At 41.5% G+C, this 21,386-nt stretch overlaps 1 protein-coding gene and 3 non-coding genes across 4 annotated transcripts; all 4 read right to left on the bottom strand.

Annotated features, from left to right (window-relative positions):
• Window positions 1-6,546: 6,546 nt before the first annotated feature.
• TRNAE-CUC (transfer RNA glutamic acid (anticodon CUC)) lies at window positions 6,547-6,618 on the bottom strand. The gene has a single exon. It is a non-coding gene; the product is annotated as a tRNA-Glu (tRNA).
• A 240-nt stretch (window positions 6,619-6,858) lies between these two features.
• On the bottom strand, window positions 6,859-9,824 carry LOC108012744 (DC-STAMP domain-containing protein 2). The gene is given in 10 exon segments (XM_065864640.2): window positions 6,859-7,107; window positions 7,163-7,288; window positions 7,346-7,425; window positions 7,428-7,573; window positions 7,627-7,929; window positions 7,982-8,150; window positions 8,202-8,578; window positions 8,631-8,891; window positions 8,948-9,258; window positions 9,311-9,824. Coding segments are annotated over 10 exon segments (2,331 nt in total). The 5' UTR covers window positions 9,793-9,824; the 3' UTR covers window positions 6,859-7,031.
• Window positions 6,865-6,936, bottom strand: TRNAE-CUC (transfer RNA glutamic acid (anticodon CUC)). The gene has a single exon. It is a non-coding gene; the product is annotated as a tRNA-Glu (tRNA).
• Window positions 9,825-9,949: 125 nt separating the features above from the next.
• TRNAE-CUC (transfer RNA glutamic acid (anticodon CUC)) lies at window positions 9,950-10,021 on the bottom strand. Its single transcript has one exon. It is a non-coding gene; the product is annotated as a tRNA-Glu (tRNA).
• Between the last annotated feature and the right edge of the window lie 11,365 nt (window positions 10,022-21,386).

Here is a 21,386-nt window from a genome sequence, read left to right as displayed (position 1 = left end):
CATAAAAATAAATACATTTTCCCACACTTTTGTGGAGGCAGCCAAAGCCAAAACAAAAACAACAAACAAATAATAATAATAAAAACGAGAAGCAGTCGAGAAACTTTTGTACTACATGGAAATGTCATTCGCATAACAACAAAAGACAACGAACCATGATGACGATGATGATGATGGCCAACAACCAACAACAACGGGCCAAAATCAACAACAACCAACAACGAAACAACGCACAAAGTTTCAATTCTCCACTCTTAACCCCTTGGTGCCCCAGTTTGCGGCAAAGTTGGTGGCACCTTTTGTGGGGTCTGCTGAGATAACAGCCAACAAAATGTTTGATGTACTTGAAAGTTAATGTTTTGTGGTGTCAACTTTTGCCGGGCTCCTCGATGGTTGGGTTTTTGGGCTGCGTTGGGTTGGGTTCGGTTTTTGGTGTTTTGCTTGGGCTTTTGCAATGGAGAGCGGCTTTTAATGGTCGGGGATTTTCCCTAATTTGGCTCGACAAAATTAGCCTTTATTTTGTTGGCTAATCGCAAGTGCTGCGGTTGTCGCTGCCAAGTTTGACCTTTCACACGCTCCCAGATTGTCGAAGAAACCCATTTTCCTCCAATCCCCCATACACACTTTTGCTTTCAAGGAATTACAACAAAATTAACAAGAGCATTCGTTATCAAAAGAACTTTTAGCCGCCTCACTTTTTGGGGTCTTCAAACTGAAAAATTGTTTTCCCACGCAAATTAACACTTGACTTTGTTGACATATTTGCACAAGATGACTTCATTTTCTTGGGCGCTTTTTCCTATACTCACTCCCTCGCCTTCTTTAAATATTTTATTACTGTTGACCCACCTCCGCCCCTACTTCTCACCTCCGAAAAATGAAAAGAAACCCAGAAATTCGTGTCTCATCTGAGTTTGCTATAGATATTGTAGGTGCTTCACTTGTAGTGCGTCATTGTGTCGATTTTATGTGTTATTGGGTAATATTCACCGCTTCGATTTTACAGTCACTAGCCATTGTGGATGGGGTGTTTTTGGTGACTCTTCCGTAGGTCCGGGAATTTGGCTATCAACTCTAAGGTCTTACAGTTTTAAACCTATCTATTAAAAGGGAAAAGATGTTGGATGCAGGACCGCAAAGTATCTTATTAGAGCAAATATAACTAAATATAATCTTATATATGACATATCAACATGAATATCAATACCCTATTATAAAATGCTCACAATTGTGTATATCAAATGAGTACCAAAACTTTTTATACTTTTCCCAAGAGCTAGGCTAACAAATTTATATATTTGATACACATCCCACAAGAGTCAACATTTTGGAGAGATTTAAACGGAAAAGTTTTCAAGAACCCCTCACTTAGAAATCATAAAACTAAAGCAGGGAAGTCATTTTTCACCTCTCCTGCCCAGTGGTGCCCTCAATAACCCAGCATAATCCGCATGTCCAGCTGGGCTTATTGCTGCTCTTGTGACAAGCAGATGGACAAAGGACATCCACATCCTCAGCCACATCCTCGTCCACATCCACATACTCGTAGGAAATGGGGCGAAGCCAATACTGAGGGCGAACTTTTCTCGGCGACTGTGTGCGCCCAATCAGGGGAAAAAGCTGGAAAAGCGACCTGCACTCGGACATTTCACTTGCAATTGCAGGGAAGCACTCGAGGAAAATAAATTCAAACTCCTTGTGTGTGGGTCCAAGGATTCAGAGACAATAAACTTGCTGCCACTGCAATTTCTCAGTTATTTGCTGGGGGTTGGGAGGCGGAAAAGGGATATGATAGGAGTGGATGACACTCGTGTCAGCCATAAGCAGCCAGGATCAACTTTTCCGACTGGGAAAACGGGATTTGAAGGAGCAAAGCCAGAGCTTCTGGGATTTGTGCAGCAAATTAGCTTCATTAATGGATGACTTACTCCCCGGAGGAGGTGAACGAACCACTAGATTCTGCTAGAGTTTTGCATGCGATTCCTTAGCAGCTGCAGTCGCTCAATCAGCGCTGAAATTTATTATGCTCCATAATCATTTGTCATCTTCCCATTTTTCCCGGCATCCCAGTTTCCCATTTTCCCCATCCATTTCCATTTGGCGCCCGCAGCGAGCGCATTAAAATTTTTCGCAACATTTTTCACGCATATTCAGCATCCGACATTCAGTGCTCAGTATTTCAGTATTTCAGCACAAATGGAATGGCAACTGGAGCACGGGACACGCTCCATTTGACCAGCCACTGCGATGGGATCCAGTGCGGGTCATAAATATCCGGAATATTGTTAAGAATATAACAATTCTCCATTCTGCGTTCTCCATTCTCCGCTTGCAGCACTAATGTCAGCTGCCATTTCCCCTTTCTCCCTGCGCTTTTCCCTTTCGTTGGGGCTCTTGATACATTTTTATTGCATTCTAGTGGGGAGTTGTGTCCTTTTATGGCTGTCCAAAGGGTCAGCAGTGGCTCAATATGGGGGCGCCCTCTGGCGGAAGTTTGGATTAAACTGCAGCGGGTAATATAGCCGTTTTTATTTAGGGGATTATATTTTATTCTTTATTTTAGCATATGCTCTTTTCAAATAACGAGAAAAAGTTTTTTAAGGAAGGAAATGACTTTTCCATTGTATTGTCATCATCATTGAGAATCTTTCTAAAAACTCATTTGATATAGTATTTCTATCACAAAATGAAATATCTTGTTCAAATATTAAATCCACTTTTAAACTTCTTAGCTTCTTCCTTTGTCACCCAATACAATTTAAAGACTGTTCCATGTATTGGCGCCTCTCCCGCGAAAGTTTCTTAAAAACGAATTTAAAGTTGGGCCACGCAATTTCCGAAGATATCCTTCTTGGCTTCGAGCCCATCCATTTTGTGAAACCGACAAGGATTGGTTACTCCCCTCTTTAAATAATTCAATAAATTTGCGCAGAATGTTTCAACAATGGAAACAAATTTTCTCTTTTTCGGTGCTTGCATTCTTTTGGCAGCGCCATAAGGGAAGAATCCATAATTCATGCATTCGGCAAATAAGAAAAGCGTCAGGAAAGCAGGGAAAAAAGCGGAGCAGCAATGAAAACATTAACAAGCAGCAATAAAATATGAGCCAGCAAATGTAAATCGCTTTCCATAATTCATCGCATCGCGTTGAGCTGACTCGACTCGACTCCGGAGCTCCGGGTTTTGCCTGGTTCGGTACATAGATTTCCCTGGAAGCATCGTAAACCGAAATCGAAGGCTGGGCCCCTCGTAAAACTAATGAAATTTCAATTCGAATGACGCGACAACGTCTCCTGAGCAACGACCTGACCAGTCCGGGCAGCCTGAAAAATTCCACGAAATTTTCGCGCACTCGCCACGCCGGGAAAATTCATAAATTTCCTCGGACGACGACGACTCCCTTCTTTTTCCCTGATTTTCCCAGGACAATGTTGGGCAACTTCCGTTGCAGGTCCGGTTTTTTTTCTTGGCTCCTCGATGGACTGGCAACGACAGGTGAATTTATGATGAAGTGAGTCGTCAGCATTATGCTCCTCTCACCTAGCCCGATTTTATCCAAATCTTCCTCGTTTTGCTAGGCAGGTCGCGTGTAAATTATGAAAACTGGCGATAAAAACGAAAGTAATTCAAAATCTTCGACGTGTGCGAGGGTTTATCGCCTGAGCAGGGAACTAGGGACCCACACACACAGCACCTACAACGCATCTCACTCCTCCAACTCAGATTTATATCGCTGGATTTATGATCCTGTTAGCGCCACTGCACTTGGCTATCTCATGTGTAGCATCGCGGATGGGATGGAATACCTTGTTTACGACCTGCGGATAGAATGAGTAAATGCCATCCCCATCCCCACTTTCACCTTTCTTTCCTTTCATTACCTGGTTTTCAATTCATTGTGGTGTTTATGGTTACAAATATATCTCTTTTTGTTTCTGAAATCTATTGATCGTTTTTAAGGATCTACGAAAATAAAAAATATGTATCTTTTTAGGCACTAAAGTTACTTTAAAGGACAATAGCTGACCTTTACTTCTATATTTAAAATGGTTTATAAACTTTAGAATTTAAAAGGTCATCCAAAGTTTGATGATGCCTTTTATAAACTGGTAAAACTATTTTAGGATCTAAAGTTCAAGTCCCCGTTTTGCTGTATCCCCCATTTCGTCGCCCCATAGTTCCCCTTTTAAGTGTTATTTCCCCGACAAGCACTCCCATCATTCTAATGGTAATTAAAGCCATTTTCCTGTGACACGGCGACGCCATATTAATTTGAGCGGTCAGAGGACCGCAAATAAAAATGTCACATTTAATTTGTGTTTGTGTTTCTTTATGCATTTCGCTCAATTAAATTGCACTTGAACCTTTTATAAAGGGAAATGCCGCTGTTGTGGGCGGAAATGCCAGTGACACGCGATTCGGCGATCAAAAAGTGCACTAACCCGTCCTTAAAACCTGGACAGGATGCCCCTTCTACTCCACCGACCACATTAATTTGGTTTCGCATGTGCTCCGCCTTTAAAGCTGTAATTAGGAATACTACAGGAACACTATCACCCGGTGGGCAGGAGCACACCTCCATTTGAAAAGTGTTTGCTCATTGAGTGGGCGTGGTCACTCCGTCCGTTGTCCGTGGAGCTGCAATTACGCAAAGGACCTCCTTTCTCGTTGCCTCGCGGAATGAAAAGATTCGCCGGCTTTTCGGGGTTTGTTGTACTGTGGCTTTTCTTTGCGGGATCTCTTTGTTGGGCGAAAACTGCGAGCCAGATATCATTCCTAAATAGGACAGTGGAACAAGTATTCTGGATAGGTCCAAGAAATATAGACGGAAGTCTACTGATTTAAAATATATTATTTTACCTTCCCGTTAATGATATTAAAGGAATATTTTTTAGGCTTAATAGTTGGATGTCAAATAGTTGTATATCAGTGGTCAAAACTTGTCTATATAGTGGGGATAGGGTTTTTTCTGCTAGCGCTCTGCCGACACACACACAGTAGAAAGTAACGAATAGTAGTTATAATACATATCTTAGCAATTTTTATATCTATCTTATAAAATGGTTCAATACAATGAAAACGCAAAGTATTTTCAAAGTAGTTTCTTTTTTAAACTTATGGAATTCTTCCGATAGATAGCCCTTCGTAATATTTTCCGCTTAGCCCTGTATCCTGCACCACCGTGGTTGCGCTACTCTATGCAAATTCCGGCTGCCCGTTCTCACTTTTCCGCTGTTTTGTGGTCGGGAACGCTTTGTTCTCACCTCACAGCTCACACACATCTCATTGTTCCGTATCGGCGCTTTGTATCTTTAGCAAAATTGCCAAACCGCAGGAAAAGCTGGAAAACAGTCGAAAAGGGGGAAAAGCCAACCGCGTGTAATGCGAGAACCTATCCGATTGGAGGGTCTGATTAAGCTCGGGATCTAACCGCAAAAGGGGTTCTAAACGGGGGAAATTCAGACGTCTAACCCCACAATTGAAGCAGAAATACTCAATCGCTTAAATATTTATGCAAGAGTGTCTGGCATTTGCATTTGGCGAATTATTTTCTTGCAATTTTCCACACAATTAGACCTAGGGGGGAATATGCAAATCCCCCAGGACTTCGTTTCAGTTCCTTTTTCTTTAGTTGCTCACATGAAGTTGAGTTTGTATCTCGGCCTTAAGTAGCTCCATAGAAACCAATTTCAATTGCAAGGAATTGGGAGCCGGGAAAGGCAGCCAGACGTGTGGAAAACTTTTCGCCGAATTTTATATTTATCTGTCCTACTTCCGAAAGGGGCGGCAAAGGAGGCGTGGCAAGGGTGCGCCCCCCTTTCCAAAAATAGGCGTTTCCATCGTCGTCGTACCCGTCATCATCATAAAAAAAACAAGGCGATGGCAAAAGTTTTTCAATTTTTGCTCCAACTTTGCCAGGCTGTCCCAACTCTCCGCCTCCTAGTCCTGTAGTCCTGTAGTCCTTTAGTCCTCCGGTTGTGTAAACATTTGTAGTTTACTTTCAGTTGGCAGGCGGCTCGTAAAATCTGTCCGTTTCGCTTGAACTGGAACCGTTTTGGAACTGTCTCGTAACTCAGACCCGCAGGTTAGCCCATCTTTTCGCTTCCCATCTGCCCTTTCCATCTCACCGCCCAGAAAAACACGGAACTTTGGGTTTGTTTTGCCAAAAAGGACCACCGATTGAATTAGAAAATTATGCTGAAAGTTATTTGGATTAAAGAAGAAGGGCCCTTGACCATTGAGTAGGAGGAAATTAGGTAATGGGATAGAAAATTACTCGGGACGGAGATGAAGTAAGCTGGGGACTCGAGTGGATTTAGTGGAAAGCATAATAATAAGAAAACACAATTTATACCTCGGCAAATTAAAAGAAAACTTTGAGTCAGCCCATATAAAAATAGCTTTGAAAACTTATTGGAATTCGATTTAGACCGAAAACAGAATAAGTAAAGAAGTACAGGATGAACAAACGATTTATATTTTGAAGAAAGTTTTTATAGGCTGAGGCTAAGCTACTTAGGAAAAAAAATAATCGTCCTCAGAAGCTTCCCATACCGGGAATTGAACCCGGGCCTTCCGGGTGAGAGCCGGATATCCTAACCACTAGACAATATGGGACATGAGATTCGTCGCGCCGAAATAGTGTATGTAAACACAGCGATTCGCTGCCGCTATGAAGTATATGTGAACGAGGCGTTCTATTTATAGATATTGATATTAGTTTCCTTAACGTTGATAATAAAGTTCGTACAATAGGTTCTGAGTTAACAGCAAATGATTTGGATAAATGTAAATCTTAAGCATCTTATTTAATTTGAATTAAAAAAAAAAATTTTAAATCAAAAAAAAAAACTCCACAAATGTTTCCCATACCGGGAATTGAACCCGGGCCTTCCGGGTGAGAGCCGGATATCCTAACCACTAGACAATATGGGACTTGATAAGAAGCAGCCAGCCATAATTCTTCTACTTTCAGATGAAATCCTGTCTTAATATAGAAATCTTTTCCGTACAGTTTTCTGATTCTATCGCTATGCTTTCTTATCTCGCTGCTGGTTTATGCTATCAAGGTTGCAGTAATCATCATCTGGATCGTCAGAGGAGTTCCTAAAGACATGAGAAGATTAATAACTATCCCAAAATTAGCATTCTTCAAAACTACCCTAGTTCCCATATATCACTGTCGTATCGCGAACTGCACAAAATACATAAATTGTTGCACTCCTGAAAGCACATAGTACAATAGATTCCTTTGCAGTTCTGGGAATCACAGGGAACATTATCAGACCTGAATAAGAAGGAAAAGATGATTAAAAAAACATAGAATAAAGTTTACCTAACTTACTTGGTCAGAGGCTTATTGCAAATAATGCAGTTTTTGCCAATAAAATTTCTACGACAACCAATTAGACACCTAAAAAAGAAAAATGTATAGGATTTTTAAAACATAAAAGTTTGGGAACATACCCTTTTACACGATTGTCAAACCAGGGAAACCTGGATAACAATGTTTTGTTATTCTCAAAAGCGTTTAACAAACGTGCCTGCTGACATCTTTCTTTAAAAACATTTTCTATAGAAATATAAATTAAGAAATTAATAACAAAATATTTAAGCATTGCTCACTTCTTCCTTTCAAGATGGTATAATGCAAGTCGTGAACTCTTCGACTGGATTCCTCGGGGTAAAAGTAGACCATTATACGGTGTCTTTTGCGTAGACCATATGGCTCCCAAAAAACCATGAACCAGGCCAGCAAATACAGCAGTAAAATCCAAATATATCGGAGGTACTTAGGCTTCCCTGGGGTCGGAAGACATCTTTGGGTATTGATTTTAAAAGCTTTTGGCTCAAAAGCGTGAACAAGGTCTCTTAAAATGTCACCAATTTTACCTCCGCCCTTGATAACAATCTTATGGTAAGCGAGAGCTGTAAAATTGACATTAAAAATATTAAAAACCCATCCCAGGTTGAAGCTTACGTTGAAGACCACCAGTCATATGTCCATGAAAGGACATTAAAGTCAGCATATTATAAAGACTGTAGTCTACGAAGCAGATGCAGAAGAGCTGGATTCCTGTGATCATCAGGAACATCCACGAGCGACAAACCGTACTGTATTCTTTGGGCAGAATACGCATCGAATTTATCTAAATATCTAAATGAACAACAATAGATTGTAATATATATTCAGATTATACCTTCACATATAGATTCTCTTCACAATTACTCAAGGGTAAGGCTCTTACTCCCATTATCTCATGTTGTTGGTCATCATAGCTCTCGAAACTCTTGGTTATATAGACATTTTCGAAGCTGTCACTGGCCAAGTATCGGAACCAGAAGTATAGAGATTGCAGGATTATAGTGAGCAGAAGTATGAAAATAATCAAATCAAGATAAATAAACACAAAGAAGAACTTGTGCCTCTGTGACTCAAAGTTTCTGGTAATATCCTGATCATTCATTTGACCACTTTCTGAGGTTAGTGAACTTGTCGAATTAAATTTCAAACTGTGATCAAAACTAATGGTGGTTATAAAGGTATATCGGATTTTCATTAAGCATAACTGCAAACCTGTAAGAAGTTTTTTTTTTAGTCAGGTTAAAGAATAAGTATCTTAACTCACGTTGGAATATTTCCTCAATAACAACCTGGGACCATTGAAGGTTATCATCGAAAAAAGTTTTCAAGTTCTTGAGACTATCGCAGAACCAAGCAAATCTCTCTTGATTGCAGCAATCTTTGGTCTTCTCTCCGAACTCTCTTCTGCACTGAGTAATACTTAAGTTACCTGCTTTCAAGCACCGATTATAGGGAGTTCCCATCTTGTAATCAAACTGATCCTTTTGCAAGATCAACCAATCTGCACAGGTCTTATAAGTGGCATCTGTAGATGACATAGTACCTCCTTAAAAATAGTCTAGAAAGCTATGGTATACTAACGTATTTGAGATATGGGCCTCTCCAGATTTAGCAAAAGCTTATCTAATTTGTTCATGAGCAGGCGCACCTCAGCCAATGTTGTCTGAAATGACTCTTCCACTGAATGAGAAGGATCATATATGATACGTTGCATGAGCCTCAGAGCCTTTATAAGGATATTTTGTCCGCAGGAGACAGAGTTCGCCATGATGCAAATGTTGTGAATAATATTCTTTACGGGTCCCGTACAAGCCACAAGGAAAGCTAAGGCCATAATCACTGCTCGAAATTGGTAGCTTGATAAGCTGGCAAAGCATAGAGCTGCAATGCACCTGTAAAAAAATGTGTTACTAAATGACGACGACATTTCCTAATCCAACACACCTCGCTGGACGTCTCTGAACCAATATAAGCAATAAAAGAAAGAACAGAACAATGAAAACCCATTTTCCATTCAGATCCATGCAGGCCCTTTTGGGATTTTTATAATACCAGATCAGTACCATTAATATTCCGACCACATATCCTGCGATAATGTAAAGTAACGTCTTGTCTCGACATTCCAGCCTGGATATTTGGTACCGTTCTGAAGAATTACATTCCGGATCAGGATCCTTTGGATTCTCTGGGTGACTTAACTTATAGATGGGAGCATCTCCCTCGGGACTGGACTCTCGGTGTTTTCTAGAATCTGGCTGCCCCCGATCCGTTGTAATATAATAATTCATATATGAGTTGTTAACTCCTTTGACGGTTATGACATCATCAGCCACTTCACTTGGGTGTTTTATTGCATTTCTGCGTTGTCTATCACGTACGTCTGTTCTTCTGTGCTTGCGCTCGCTTAAATTGTTGGAGTCTTTCATATTCACTTGCAAAATTATTGAAGTTCAGGTATATTTTTCTTACTGCTAGTAATATAAGCGACAGAAAAGTCAAACAAATCTGGAAAAAAATCTGGAGTAGTTTTCAACAAAAAGGTTTATAATTACTTATTTAAAAAAATGTTAAATGCATACACATTTCCCATACCGGGAATTGAACCCGGGCCTTCCGGGTGAGAGCCGGATATCCTAACCACTAGACAATATGGGATGTGATAGGGCCGCCGACAAAGTTTTTCCCCAAGCTTTCTTGAGTACCGAAGGAATTCATCGGTGGTTTATAAATCCATTTGGTCATCAGGCTTAACGCCTGTCAGCACTCAATATTGAATCACCTCCTCGCGGGGGACCCACGCAGCCTTTCAGATTCACTGTAATGAGGGGTCAACTTCATATAACCTCTTTCGGAATTAATTAAAAACCATTCAACACTCGGCGCTGGCAGTTGCATTCGCCGATGCCCACGACTCGACGGACTCCAGTGGCTGGGAATGAGGCACATAATCATCAATTATTCGCACAATTACCGCAAACAAATAAATATTCTTAATTTATTATGTTTTCGAATCGGGCTTGGCCGCCCACAATGGCAACAGGCGGCGGCGAATGCAGACGAAAAATCGCTACGAAAAAATATTAAAAATAAATTTCCAACCCGAATCAACAAACACACAAATTTCGGAGCAACGGACGGGCAAATAGGGGATTCTGAGGGGCAATGGGCTTGTTGGATACTGCGGTATTGAGATTGATGTCCATAAATTAATTCCTCGCCGCCCCGTCCATCCCCTGGATTTCATTGTATCTTTTTAGTCAGTCTGGGTGTCGGTGCGATAAATTTCATAGATGCATTTGGTAATTTCAATTTGTTTTAATGTGTCGCCTCTATTCTATATATAAAGCACATATAGCACATATAATTTGAGGTTTATTGGCCGTGCCGTGGCTTTGCCGGGCTATTTCTGTCTGGCCTCGTGGGATGTGGGATGTTCTGAGGCATCATACGTGCCACAGCAATTGTCGCAGCTTATCAGAGGGTGATAGGGGAAATGGAAGATAGGATATAGAAAGTAAGGGAACCCAGCCACAGAGCTTTACCAGTTGTCCCAGGGCGGATATCTATGAAATATATTTCTCTAGATCTATAAATTTGACAAGATATACTGGGAAAAAAATCAAGTACACCTTGTACTTTTTCAAATAATTATTTTTCGATCTATAAAAGTATTCAATAAATACCATTTATGTACCATCTTGTAAGTCCTTTCAACTTATGATAGAATAAAGTCCAAAACAACTCTTGGGGAGAACAGTCCATATAATATCTTTGATAAGCGCTGTTCATTATTCAGAGATGATAAAATCTTTTTAAAGTGTATATTATATGCCGTATCTTTTGGTGATATTTTTTTCAAGTGATAAAACGAAAGCCTTCTGGGCTAAATACTATAAATCAATTTCCGCCTTTGGGATGTCTTTGCTGCCGGACAAACATTTCCTGAATTTCCACCACAGGGATTTCAGGAGCTTAGGCCCCGTGGCGCCATCGTTTGAAGGGATTATCAGAGCATGGGGCTTTCCATCATAATTAATAAACTGTCGCTGGTCGCTGCTAGCATTTGTTTCCATCGGTCTGGGATGTGTCGCGTTTTATTTCCACATAAATTCCGGGGGCTTCCACATGTAGCAGTCGTAAAACAATGTTATTTCGGTTCTGTCATCAGCGTGGATCTCACCTGAGTTTACTGTGTAATCGCCGTTTAGAGCCGGCTTCCTCTCCACTTGGGTGTCCCCGAAAATGTCGTTTGAATGGTTTCCGCAATGAAGCGACAAAAGTGACAGCCCAGCCATCTAGGAGTTATTGCTCTTGGACTTGCAGCCGCACAGCAGCATTTTCCCGGAAAATGCGGCCCATAAAGTGCGGGAAAATCATAGCAGCCCGCGCTGCAATGTTGCCCAATCTTTTCACGTTTCGAGAACTTCCTCTCGAATGCCCCCGAACCTCCGGCGAAACCCCAAAACCTCCAACTCGGACTTCATTTCTTTTCATTAGCCGCCCGCAACTGCTGGCCATCTATGGACTGACCAGGTCATAAAACGTAACTGGTTACTCCGCGTAACTCTTGGTACACGGCTCACTTGATTACTTGCCCGCAGGCCAGGTCTTTTACTATGTAATATATGTGTTACTGGCACAGACCGTCCGAAAGACCGACGAACCGACAGACAGCGGCACTTTATTAATGAAAAGCGCAAAGTTCTTTCTATTTTCCCAGCCCTTTTACGTGGGACAGTCGGATGTGTGTGGCCTGCATCGAGGTCAGTTGGAGATTTGTTAACCGAAAGTGAGCGGTTTCTGCAACGGGCCAAATGAAATGGCCAAAAGACTGGACACGACGACTGCCAGACGCGATTATGAGGAAAGTTCGTCTGCGAAAAGGTCGGCAATTAGAGAGTGTTTTTTGTATTTTTTATTGGCCTCTAAACGGTGTTTTTTCGGCTGGTCTAGAAGGGGAAAGCCAGATGGATAGTTCTGCCTAACGTGTGGGAAAGAATCTCATTAAGAAGTGGCGAATTAGTAGGTAGCATGATGTCACGTAGGATAGTTCGCAGAAATGTAGGGTTTAGTGAAAGTACTAGGCTCCAAATTACGAACTCAAAGAATTGTCTTTACCAAGTACAGTTTCTAGGTTTTGTGGTCAAAAATAGTATATGATATAAAGGTAGTAACCTATTTTATACATTTTATTTACACATCATATATATCAAACAAAAATAATTATTGGTAAGAGTTGTTTTCATCGAAATCATTATCCGTATTATCATTTTCACGGCCCAACAACATTTTTAAATAATGTTTTTCAAATGTAAATGTTTATGTTTAAAGCATGCACCCCCATGAAAGACTGCAGAAATCATAAAAAAACTCACGCAATGGCTGATCTACCGATCTCCCCGAGGGCTGAAAACTGGAACCCCCGGCATGGGGCCTTCGGGCACTGCAAGTGCATTGAAACTAGAAACTGAAATACGAAATACGATGTACCCAATGGAGCCGAAAAAAGTGGATCCATAGCTGGAGATTGTTTCAAGACACCCACCAGCTAGGGAATTTTGCCTTTGTTTGCTGGGATTTATTCGGTTTTTTGCTTTTTTTGTATCTTTTCCCGACTGACAAGTCGTTGGCATCTCTGGTGCATGTTAATTATGCCAGCGGACTACCTATCCAGCTATACCTACATATGTATGCCGATTCCCCCTCCTTTCCAAAACCCAAGATGTGGGCCGTGGCCACGGCGAAAAGACCTTGACTCTCGCCAAGATCTTGATACGATTTATACAATTTTTGATTCATGGCGTCTCCGCTGTCGCTTTTGGTCGCTATCTTTGGCGACTCGCAAACCGAATTAATTTCGTAGGCCAAAGGCGTGCTGCCATATTTGTCGAGGCGAGAATTTCGAGTTGGAAAATTTGAATTCAATCAGCAATTTGCATAAATTTGCAGGCGGCGCAAAAAGAAGCTGCTTAGGCCCTAAAAGGTGGGATTAGCCAGACGCCCACGTCGAAACCCCCTTCCCTTCCAAAATCCCCAGAAACCAAACTTAAGACTCCATTATGGGCCGCTGACCCAAAGTGAGGTGGCTAATGGGACAGCCAAGTGACAAACTGGCCGAGAAACATGGCTGGGTGTGGGTCGTTGATTGACTGACTGATTGACTGACTGACTGATGGACTAAATAGGGCTGATCTAGTAGTCCCCTCAGTTCCGTTCCCCGCCCGTCTTATCTACACATTCAGACCCACAACAGAACAGGTCCAAACATTCGCAAATTGTTTCGCTTTTGGCTTTTGTCGCACGGGACACCAAAATAGATTGGCCAAATGGGGGAGGTGGCCAGATCGCATCTGTCTGCGATATCGTACGATTTTGTATATATAAAACAAGATGTATTTTGGTCTTTAAGAGCGGAGACAGTTGGAATGCTCTACCTAAACAGTACTTGCAAACTGAGATGTTGTATGATATCTTGCAAATTGTACCAAGTAATTTATGAGCGATGAGAAAGTTTGAATACTAAGTCCCACCATTTAGATTAATATATAATAATTATCATTATTATTTAATGAGTCTCTCATTTCCATATCAATATTAACAGGTAATCATGTTTTATGAGCTGCACTTATGGTAAGCATATTATTTTCAGTTTACAATCAATTATAGTTATCATGTCTGAAAAGATATAAGTCAAGATATAATACCATTATTTTCACAAACTAAAAATACTATTGTAAAATATTGTTATGGTGGCTTTTCATAACTAGCTTTCGATATAACACTGCTATCTCTTAAAAATCACATTAATGGTAATGATATTGTTATAAATGGTTATTAAAGAGAACCTTTATATTTAAATCAGAAAATGTTAAATTACTATGAATGTTTTCTAAATCAGACAATCTAAGATCCTATTAAGATCCAACCCCTATGTAAAATACCAACTATATAAATATCAGCTAGAACATAATAAGATAAGGTAGTATTTATTGTTATAAATGTTTTTAAAATCAGAAATCCTAGAACCCTAACTATAAGATCATACCCCCAAGGATCAGGGTATCCCTATAAATATCGTGCTGCTGCCACTGCCGCCGTTTATTTTCTCAGTTTCTATTTCGGGCTGATTCATTCTCGTCTGAGATTGTGATTCCGATTCCGATTCTCGTTCAGTGGGCTGATGTCGATCGTCGCCTCGTCGTGGTGCTGCTAAATTTAAATGCCCAAACATCCATAACGACATTCATGGGGACCGGCCGGTGCAATCCCCCTTTGCCCCCTTTTCCCCCTTTCACATTTTCGCGGTTCTCAGAATTTATTCGTATTAATTTCCCCGCATTAGTTTTTAATGCGTCGTCGCTAGAAATTAAAGCCATCGTAAAGCTGACAAATATTTTATGGCGAACGCTGGTGTGAAAAAAGCGCGACAAATTAATGAATTTATGGGACACTTTAGGGGGTCTCTGGTCTGTCTCTACATAATGGCCATTGGCCACCTGTCTGGCCCGGTCTGGTGGGGAAAATGCTCCCCTCGTGCTTTCGGATTTAAATCGTTTCGAGTGTCGCCAGGCGCCAATTGGTCACCCCATACCCATTCGCATTTTCCCATTTTGCGTGGGTGATTTTCAATTCGTTTTCCGAGCCAAAAAAAAGAAAGAACTTTAAAGAGCTGTCGTACGTTATTCACAATTCACAAAACAAAGAACGAATGTTTCTTGGAATTTGGTTTTATTTTCGAGCAGATGAAAGCGATTCGCAAAGTGTTTTGTTTGTTGTCACACATCGAGTGCATGATAGATAGTGGGGGGGGTCTTTATAGAGGTACTACAGTACCAGTACCAGTACAGTGGGGACTGCCCACGTGGCTGCACTCGCATTCCTCGACTCCAACGAAGTCGAAGATGTCTGCGACATCCTGGGAAACTGAGTGGGCGACCTCGGAGGTGTGTGTAGGATCGGATCCCTAGATCTCGGGAACTGAGGGCCTAAGGAACTGGGGAACTCTAGTCCCGGGCAGCCATATCAACTAAATCAAATCGAGAACCGGCCTGAACGAAAGCCCAAAACTTGTTTTTCGCCAGGCGCCAATTTAGCTGGGGATGCATCACATTATTTCTCGGCCTGTCGCCGTCTGATCTTCGACTTTTGTTCCTTTATTTCTTTATCAGCCAGCCAGATTATTTGAATTGGTGCTTAATGGTAATTATTACATAACTATATTACTTTTTAAGAAAAACCTCTTAAATAAATTCATTTAATACATGTAGACTAGGCCAAGAAATTCTTGAAAAGTGAATAATCTAAACCATTAAAGAAACAATTAATATTGTTATGATTATTTTTTATCCCGAATTTTTCTTTAAACATATAATATTTTATAATAACTTTCTGCAGCCAATCACTAATTGTTCCAAATACCTACCAAAAATTAATCTTCATAACTCTGCCACAGAGTCTGCTGTTAAACTCAGACTGGCAATCCCCTATCTTGGCCATATTTTCATGTGTTAATTTTTCCGTCTCAATATTGCTGCTGTTGTTGACCGCACGCGTTTTCATAAACAAAACACCAAAAACTTGAGGCAAGCCAAACTAAAAACCAAACAAACAAGATGCAGTATACAACGAACGCGTGGCAGCCCCAAGTTTTCCGAATACAGGTGCGGTTTAATGGGTATAACCGTATAATAGTAGGTTCATTTTGTTATTCTTGTATTAATATTTTAATTTTAATTTGTTAATAGAGGTTTCATATTAGTATTTCTTCTTTCCGAACCTCTGCTGACACACACAGTATACTGTATGCAAAACAAGTAAGAATCATGAATATGCTTCAAAATATTATTTAAGTAACTTGTGGATTAATTTGTTTTTTTAGAACGTAAGATAATTATAAACCCCCTTTAATCCCATTTCGCTCCTGTTTTTGGCACCGTCTTCTGGGCGATTCTGCTCCTCCTGGCGAAGTTCGTCTATTTGTTTTCCAAACAAGCCTCTTTCGCAGACAGGCAGGCGGGCAGATGCAGCCCCAGCAGCCCAGCATCTTGCTTTCCCCTTCCCGGCAGTTCAAGTGCGTTCAATTTTCAATAAATCCATAAAACGTAGCCTCGCTCCCCGCAACCGGATAAACCGCAGCAGCCCCATCTCTTCGGTCCTCCTCCTCGCCAGAGTTACTCGGATTCGGATGTCTGGGCAGTCCATGGCTGCATTTTTGTTTTGGTCTGTGCGGAGTAAACAATGCACCGGCAGCAGTCGAGCTGGAGGAGCAGGGGGAGCAGCCAGGAGCTGGATCCCCACCATGTGCCAGATGAGTCACGTAACCGTGGAACTGACGGCTAAAAACGGCTTGGTTTTTTGTTCTCCAAGATTTGAGGCAGGCTTGTAGGTAGATTTTATCTTGATCAAGAATATATTTACTAAATTTATATTAAGCTTTAAGTTTATAAGATTTTTCTATTTCTCTAAAAATGGTTTACTGCAAATTGTACTTTTTTCCAATGGGCTAATATGCAAATTATAGCTCATCTTCATTGTGTACAAATAAGAGCGAAATGGGGATTTTATTTATGTATAAAACACATTGTAAGCTAAGCCAAACATTATCTTAAAAATTTGTGTGTTTACTTGTTTATTGATTAATGAAAATCCAAATTGGAAAAAGGTCCTATTTAACCATGTGGTAATAACTTAAAGAGTAATTAGATTTACTAATTTAATCATACTTCTCTTATATTATTTTTTTAGAATTTTAGTATAAGGGCTGCAGTATTATGCTCAATATATTCCACTGTAAACCTGCCAAGATTGTTTTGCCAGTCGGAAGTTTGTGAAGTTTCCACTGTCTATTCGCAGACCGGGTCCCCTTGCTCCGGACTCCGTTTGCCCATCGAAGACATAGGAGACCATCGAAATCGATGGAGACTGTAATATTCCGCATCTGTTGATGCTGCGGTCCCTGGGCAGCGTCATCTGCAACTCATCATTCTCTGAAATATTGCTCTTTTGCATACCTGAAGTTGTTTTTGCCGGGTTAACAGAACTTAATTCCGACCGATCAGACGGAGTCCGGAAAAAAAGAGGATTTCAATCAGCCGGCGGACGCCACCGCAGACATAATTTATTGCCACTTTTCACAACGATTTTCATTTCTCGCATTGATGTTTTCCTCAAGTGTTTCCCTCTTTTTTCGAGGAGGAGATATGGCAGGGCGGCACTAATTGATTGTGGGATGCTCCTGGAATCGAAAACCCAGGGAACTGCTCACCTCGCCGGGCAAAAGTTAATTGGCCTGCTCCAGACAGTCGGACAGGGAACACAAACACAGGTACTTTCGGCCACTTAAGTGCGCTTAATTAATGCAAACCGAGTCCCAATTGCATTGGCAGCGGGATTTCGGATGTCGGATCTCGGATTGCGGGTCGCATTAGATGCGCATCGGGGTAACAAGCGCGTCGCCTGTTTTTCTTGGCCAGAATCTCTGGGCCACAGACCACTTAATCCACATCACAAGGGGCGGTGGACAGGAGGCGTGGCCAAAAGCCAAGTGTTGTGCAATTCCCGCCTGTTTTGGCTGTCTTCACGGGGTGTTAATAGTAGGGGTAATTCACTTACCAGAAGAGTACTGCAAGATGTAATAGACACGAAAATTGTACAGCTTTCATTACGAAACGTTTGTAAATATTAACTATAGTTGTGTAGGTATATCAAACTAATCTATATATATTATTGGATCTGTGTGGAATTAAATAATAGTAAATGAATCGCGGTTATTAACCCCTGAAATGTATTAGACCAAGTATGGGACCATATAATCAACCCACTGCCTAATTAAAATGTATCTCGCCTTTTATTTATTTTACAACACTGTGTATAATAAACCCCAAGCTACTTTTGGTTAAATGGCATTTTACCTTAAACTAATTTTATGGCAGTATCTTTAAAGTGCCAAAATCTTTTTATAAATAGTTTCTTAGTAAATTGGGAGCAAGTAAAGGTGGCACTAAAGCTATTTAACATACTTTGATAGACCTAATAAATAAATATTAGACAAGTTTATTAAAATACAATAAGAATATAACCATATAGTATAGTCTTCGCTTTCAGGGCTTTAAACCTTCGGCGATGAGCACCAATTTTCCTGCGTGGGATGTTGTTTTCTGGCCGTTAAGTGTTAAGAGGCTGTTTCTGGTGACTTTTGGTGGCCAAAGTGGGTGCAGTCCGGGGAAAGGAGTCAAGACTGGATTATCCTTTGTTGAGAATCGACAACAAGTCGGCCAGGAGGAGGAGCACTGGGAACATGGAGCCACTTCGTGTTGGATTTCTTGTTTTCACTCCACCCGCAACTGAGCCACGCACTTTTTCCCCGCCAGCAGGCTTAATTGCGAGGTGTTCAAGTGAACTCTGATTGCTGCTGCTCCGAATCCGAATCCGAGTCCAGATTCCTCGCCAGCTTTCTTCGGTGGCGTTAATTGGGCAGCAGCCGGCGAAACATTTGCTGCCACTTTGATGCCCTGCCGAAGATACTCCAGCCGCAACTGAAACTTCAACAAGCTGCAGTCCCGAAAATTTGCATTTCAAGCAGCCCGCGATTTATGGCCCATCCTGAGGATCTGGGATCCCGGGGGCAACTGCAGGGGCCTCTGTGACGAATCCAATTATGAGGCGCGCCAGCTGGAGGATCCAAGGAGGGGACTCCGAGGGGTCCGACCCCGACGGGTGCCATGTGCCTGATGCGATAATGCGCCATCAAATGGCCATAAATAAAGCGCACAATGCGGATTAAGCGTTTTGTTAACAGATTTATATTGAGCTGAATTATGAGCCAGCGGCGAGCGGAGATATAATGAGTTCCTCCCCCCGAAAAGGGGATGCCAATGGGATCGGGATCAATGAAATTAACTTGGGCTCATAGTCCCCTCAGGATGTGGGGTGCATCCATCCAGGGAAAGTCCTGTAATCGTTTTAAGGATTACCAGATATTAACTCCTTAAGGGGTCACTTTAGACCCAATTAAACAAAATATCATATGGTTTTCTTCCTTTGCACTTAATTATTTTTACCTTTACATACATTTCTCTTCTTAGGTAATAGGAATGTATTAAAAAAAAGAATAATTTGGAATTTATATTTACTTTTATTAAATATGTCACATCATTCTTAGCCAGTTTTAATTACTGTAAGCACTGAATGTGATCAATATATAATACTTTTTTATATCTCCCCCCCACTGTCAATCCATTCCCCATGTGTTTCGTTCCTCAAGCTGCAGATATGAAATCCCTGCCAGAGTTCCTGTCACCTGCACTCTGTTTTTGGCTGTTTCCATAGTTACTGAAAGCTTTGCATATCGAAACTGGAGGAGAATATGAATTAGAATTGATGGCGAATGCCAAACAAGACTTTATGCAGATACTTTTGATAAATTCATGAGACCTTCGGATGGGAAATAAAGTGAATGAACACCGAAAGTTTGCAAATTGCAACAGAGAATGTGCGCATTGAAGTGCCAAAAAATATTTATGCTGGAAATTCGAGCTGTTATCGATTGGTTAGGACATGCATATTGTATTTCTTTCTTTTTCCAACCATTTGTTTATCGAATTTAAGTGCTCCCCAAGGGGGGACTAGGAATGCTGTGACATTCTGGGATGTGTTTTTCTATGTTATCAGAGGGGGGCTGGAAGATGGTACATGTATCGGGTGAATGGTCCCTTAAAGCCAGGCCAGAAATTACAGCCACCGAAAAGTAAGGCAGCCCACAAAAAATAACCCAAAAAGCGGAGATAAAAACCCAGTTCCAAATTGCCCCCGAGGGCAGGCAATGGCAAATTGAGGCTGCCGCTGAAGAAGCCGCCTCACCTGGCAGAGGAGGAGTACCCGAAGTACCTGGGTACCTGGGTTCCCCGGGGGAATCGAGGATTGGGGCTGGAAGATCATCCTCATCAGTCGATCGACGAGTGGCAGCCGCGTGCTGAACTCCAGAGATCCAAGAAAAGGTGCTTTTGGGCTGAGCGTCGAATTAAGCAAATTATGGAGGGCCCGGCTCCCAATGATCGATCCGAATTTTGCCCCCTCTGAATCGCCGCCCCTGTCTCCCCGGCAGATGCTGCAATTTGCCTTAATGCCCAGGATTATGTTCGAACTTCGGAGCGACTGCGAAAGCTGCAAACTGTTGACTCTTTTTTGCCGTGTCCCCTCAAATTGGCGCATGTAAATTTTTCGTCTGCAAAAGTCGCTGACCTATTGGGTCAGGCATGTGGCTTGGCAAGGGAAGTTTGTTTTTATACTCCTAAATGTAATATCACATTTATTACATTTTTTAAAGATTTAAAAAACTTTCCTAAGATTCAAATAAGAACCTTCTTTGTCTTTATAAATGTGTTGGTCTGGGTTTATCTACACCTTTTTGCATATACCTAAGGTTCTAAATAATAATGGTACAACATTTTTAAAAAAACTTTTATGATGATTTTGAATATTTCCAGATCCTGTGTAGGGAATTTCGCGATCAACCACAAGCCTCGATTTCCAACCCGTCCTGCTTCTGGTATTTTGTCTCCTCCTTGAGCTCCTTGTTTCCCCTGACGCTGACATTTGTGTGTGCGCTGAAATATTTTTTGAATGCAGATTTTTCACTTAAAATTATTTCAATTACGCCAAGTGCAGGCCAAGGAGCCCGGGGAGGCACCCAATCCCAGGGACCTGGCTTTTTTGTCGACTTGTCCGCTTCTCCGAATGGCAAAGCGGCAAAGGCAGAATGGCAGCTGCTGCAGTTCAGTTGTCGCTTCAGCCTCGGAACTTCAGCTGCAAGTAGATTAAATGCCACAACCGCAAACAGACAAACTTGGTCAATTATTTTCAACGGCGGACACAAATTATTGATGCAGGCCCATCCCATCCCCCTGCATCCCACCGAAAGGATCGGGAACGGGTTGGGCTTGAGTTGGAGTTGGAGTTGGAGTTTCAAAAGCTGCCCGGCCAAACCGCATCATCAATCTGGGGAGGACTCGGTCTCCTCGAG

The sequence above is a fragment of the Drosophila suzukii genome, chromosome 3, assembly GCF_043229965.1.
Source record: "Drosophila suzukii chromosome 3, CBGP_Dsuzu_IsoJpt1.0, whole genome shotgun sequence".
Taxonomy (NCBI): domain Eukaryota; kingdom Metazoa; phylum Arthropoda; class Insecta; order Diptera; family Drosophilidae; genus Drosophila; species Drosophila suzukii.
Note: the sequence above shows the minus strand (reverse complement) of the source record. Positions and strands in the feature narration are given on the sequence as shown.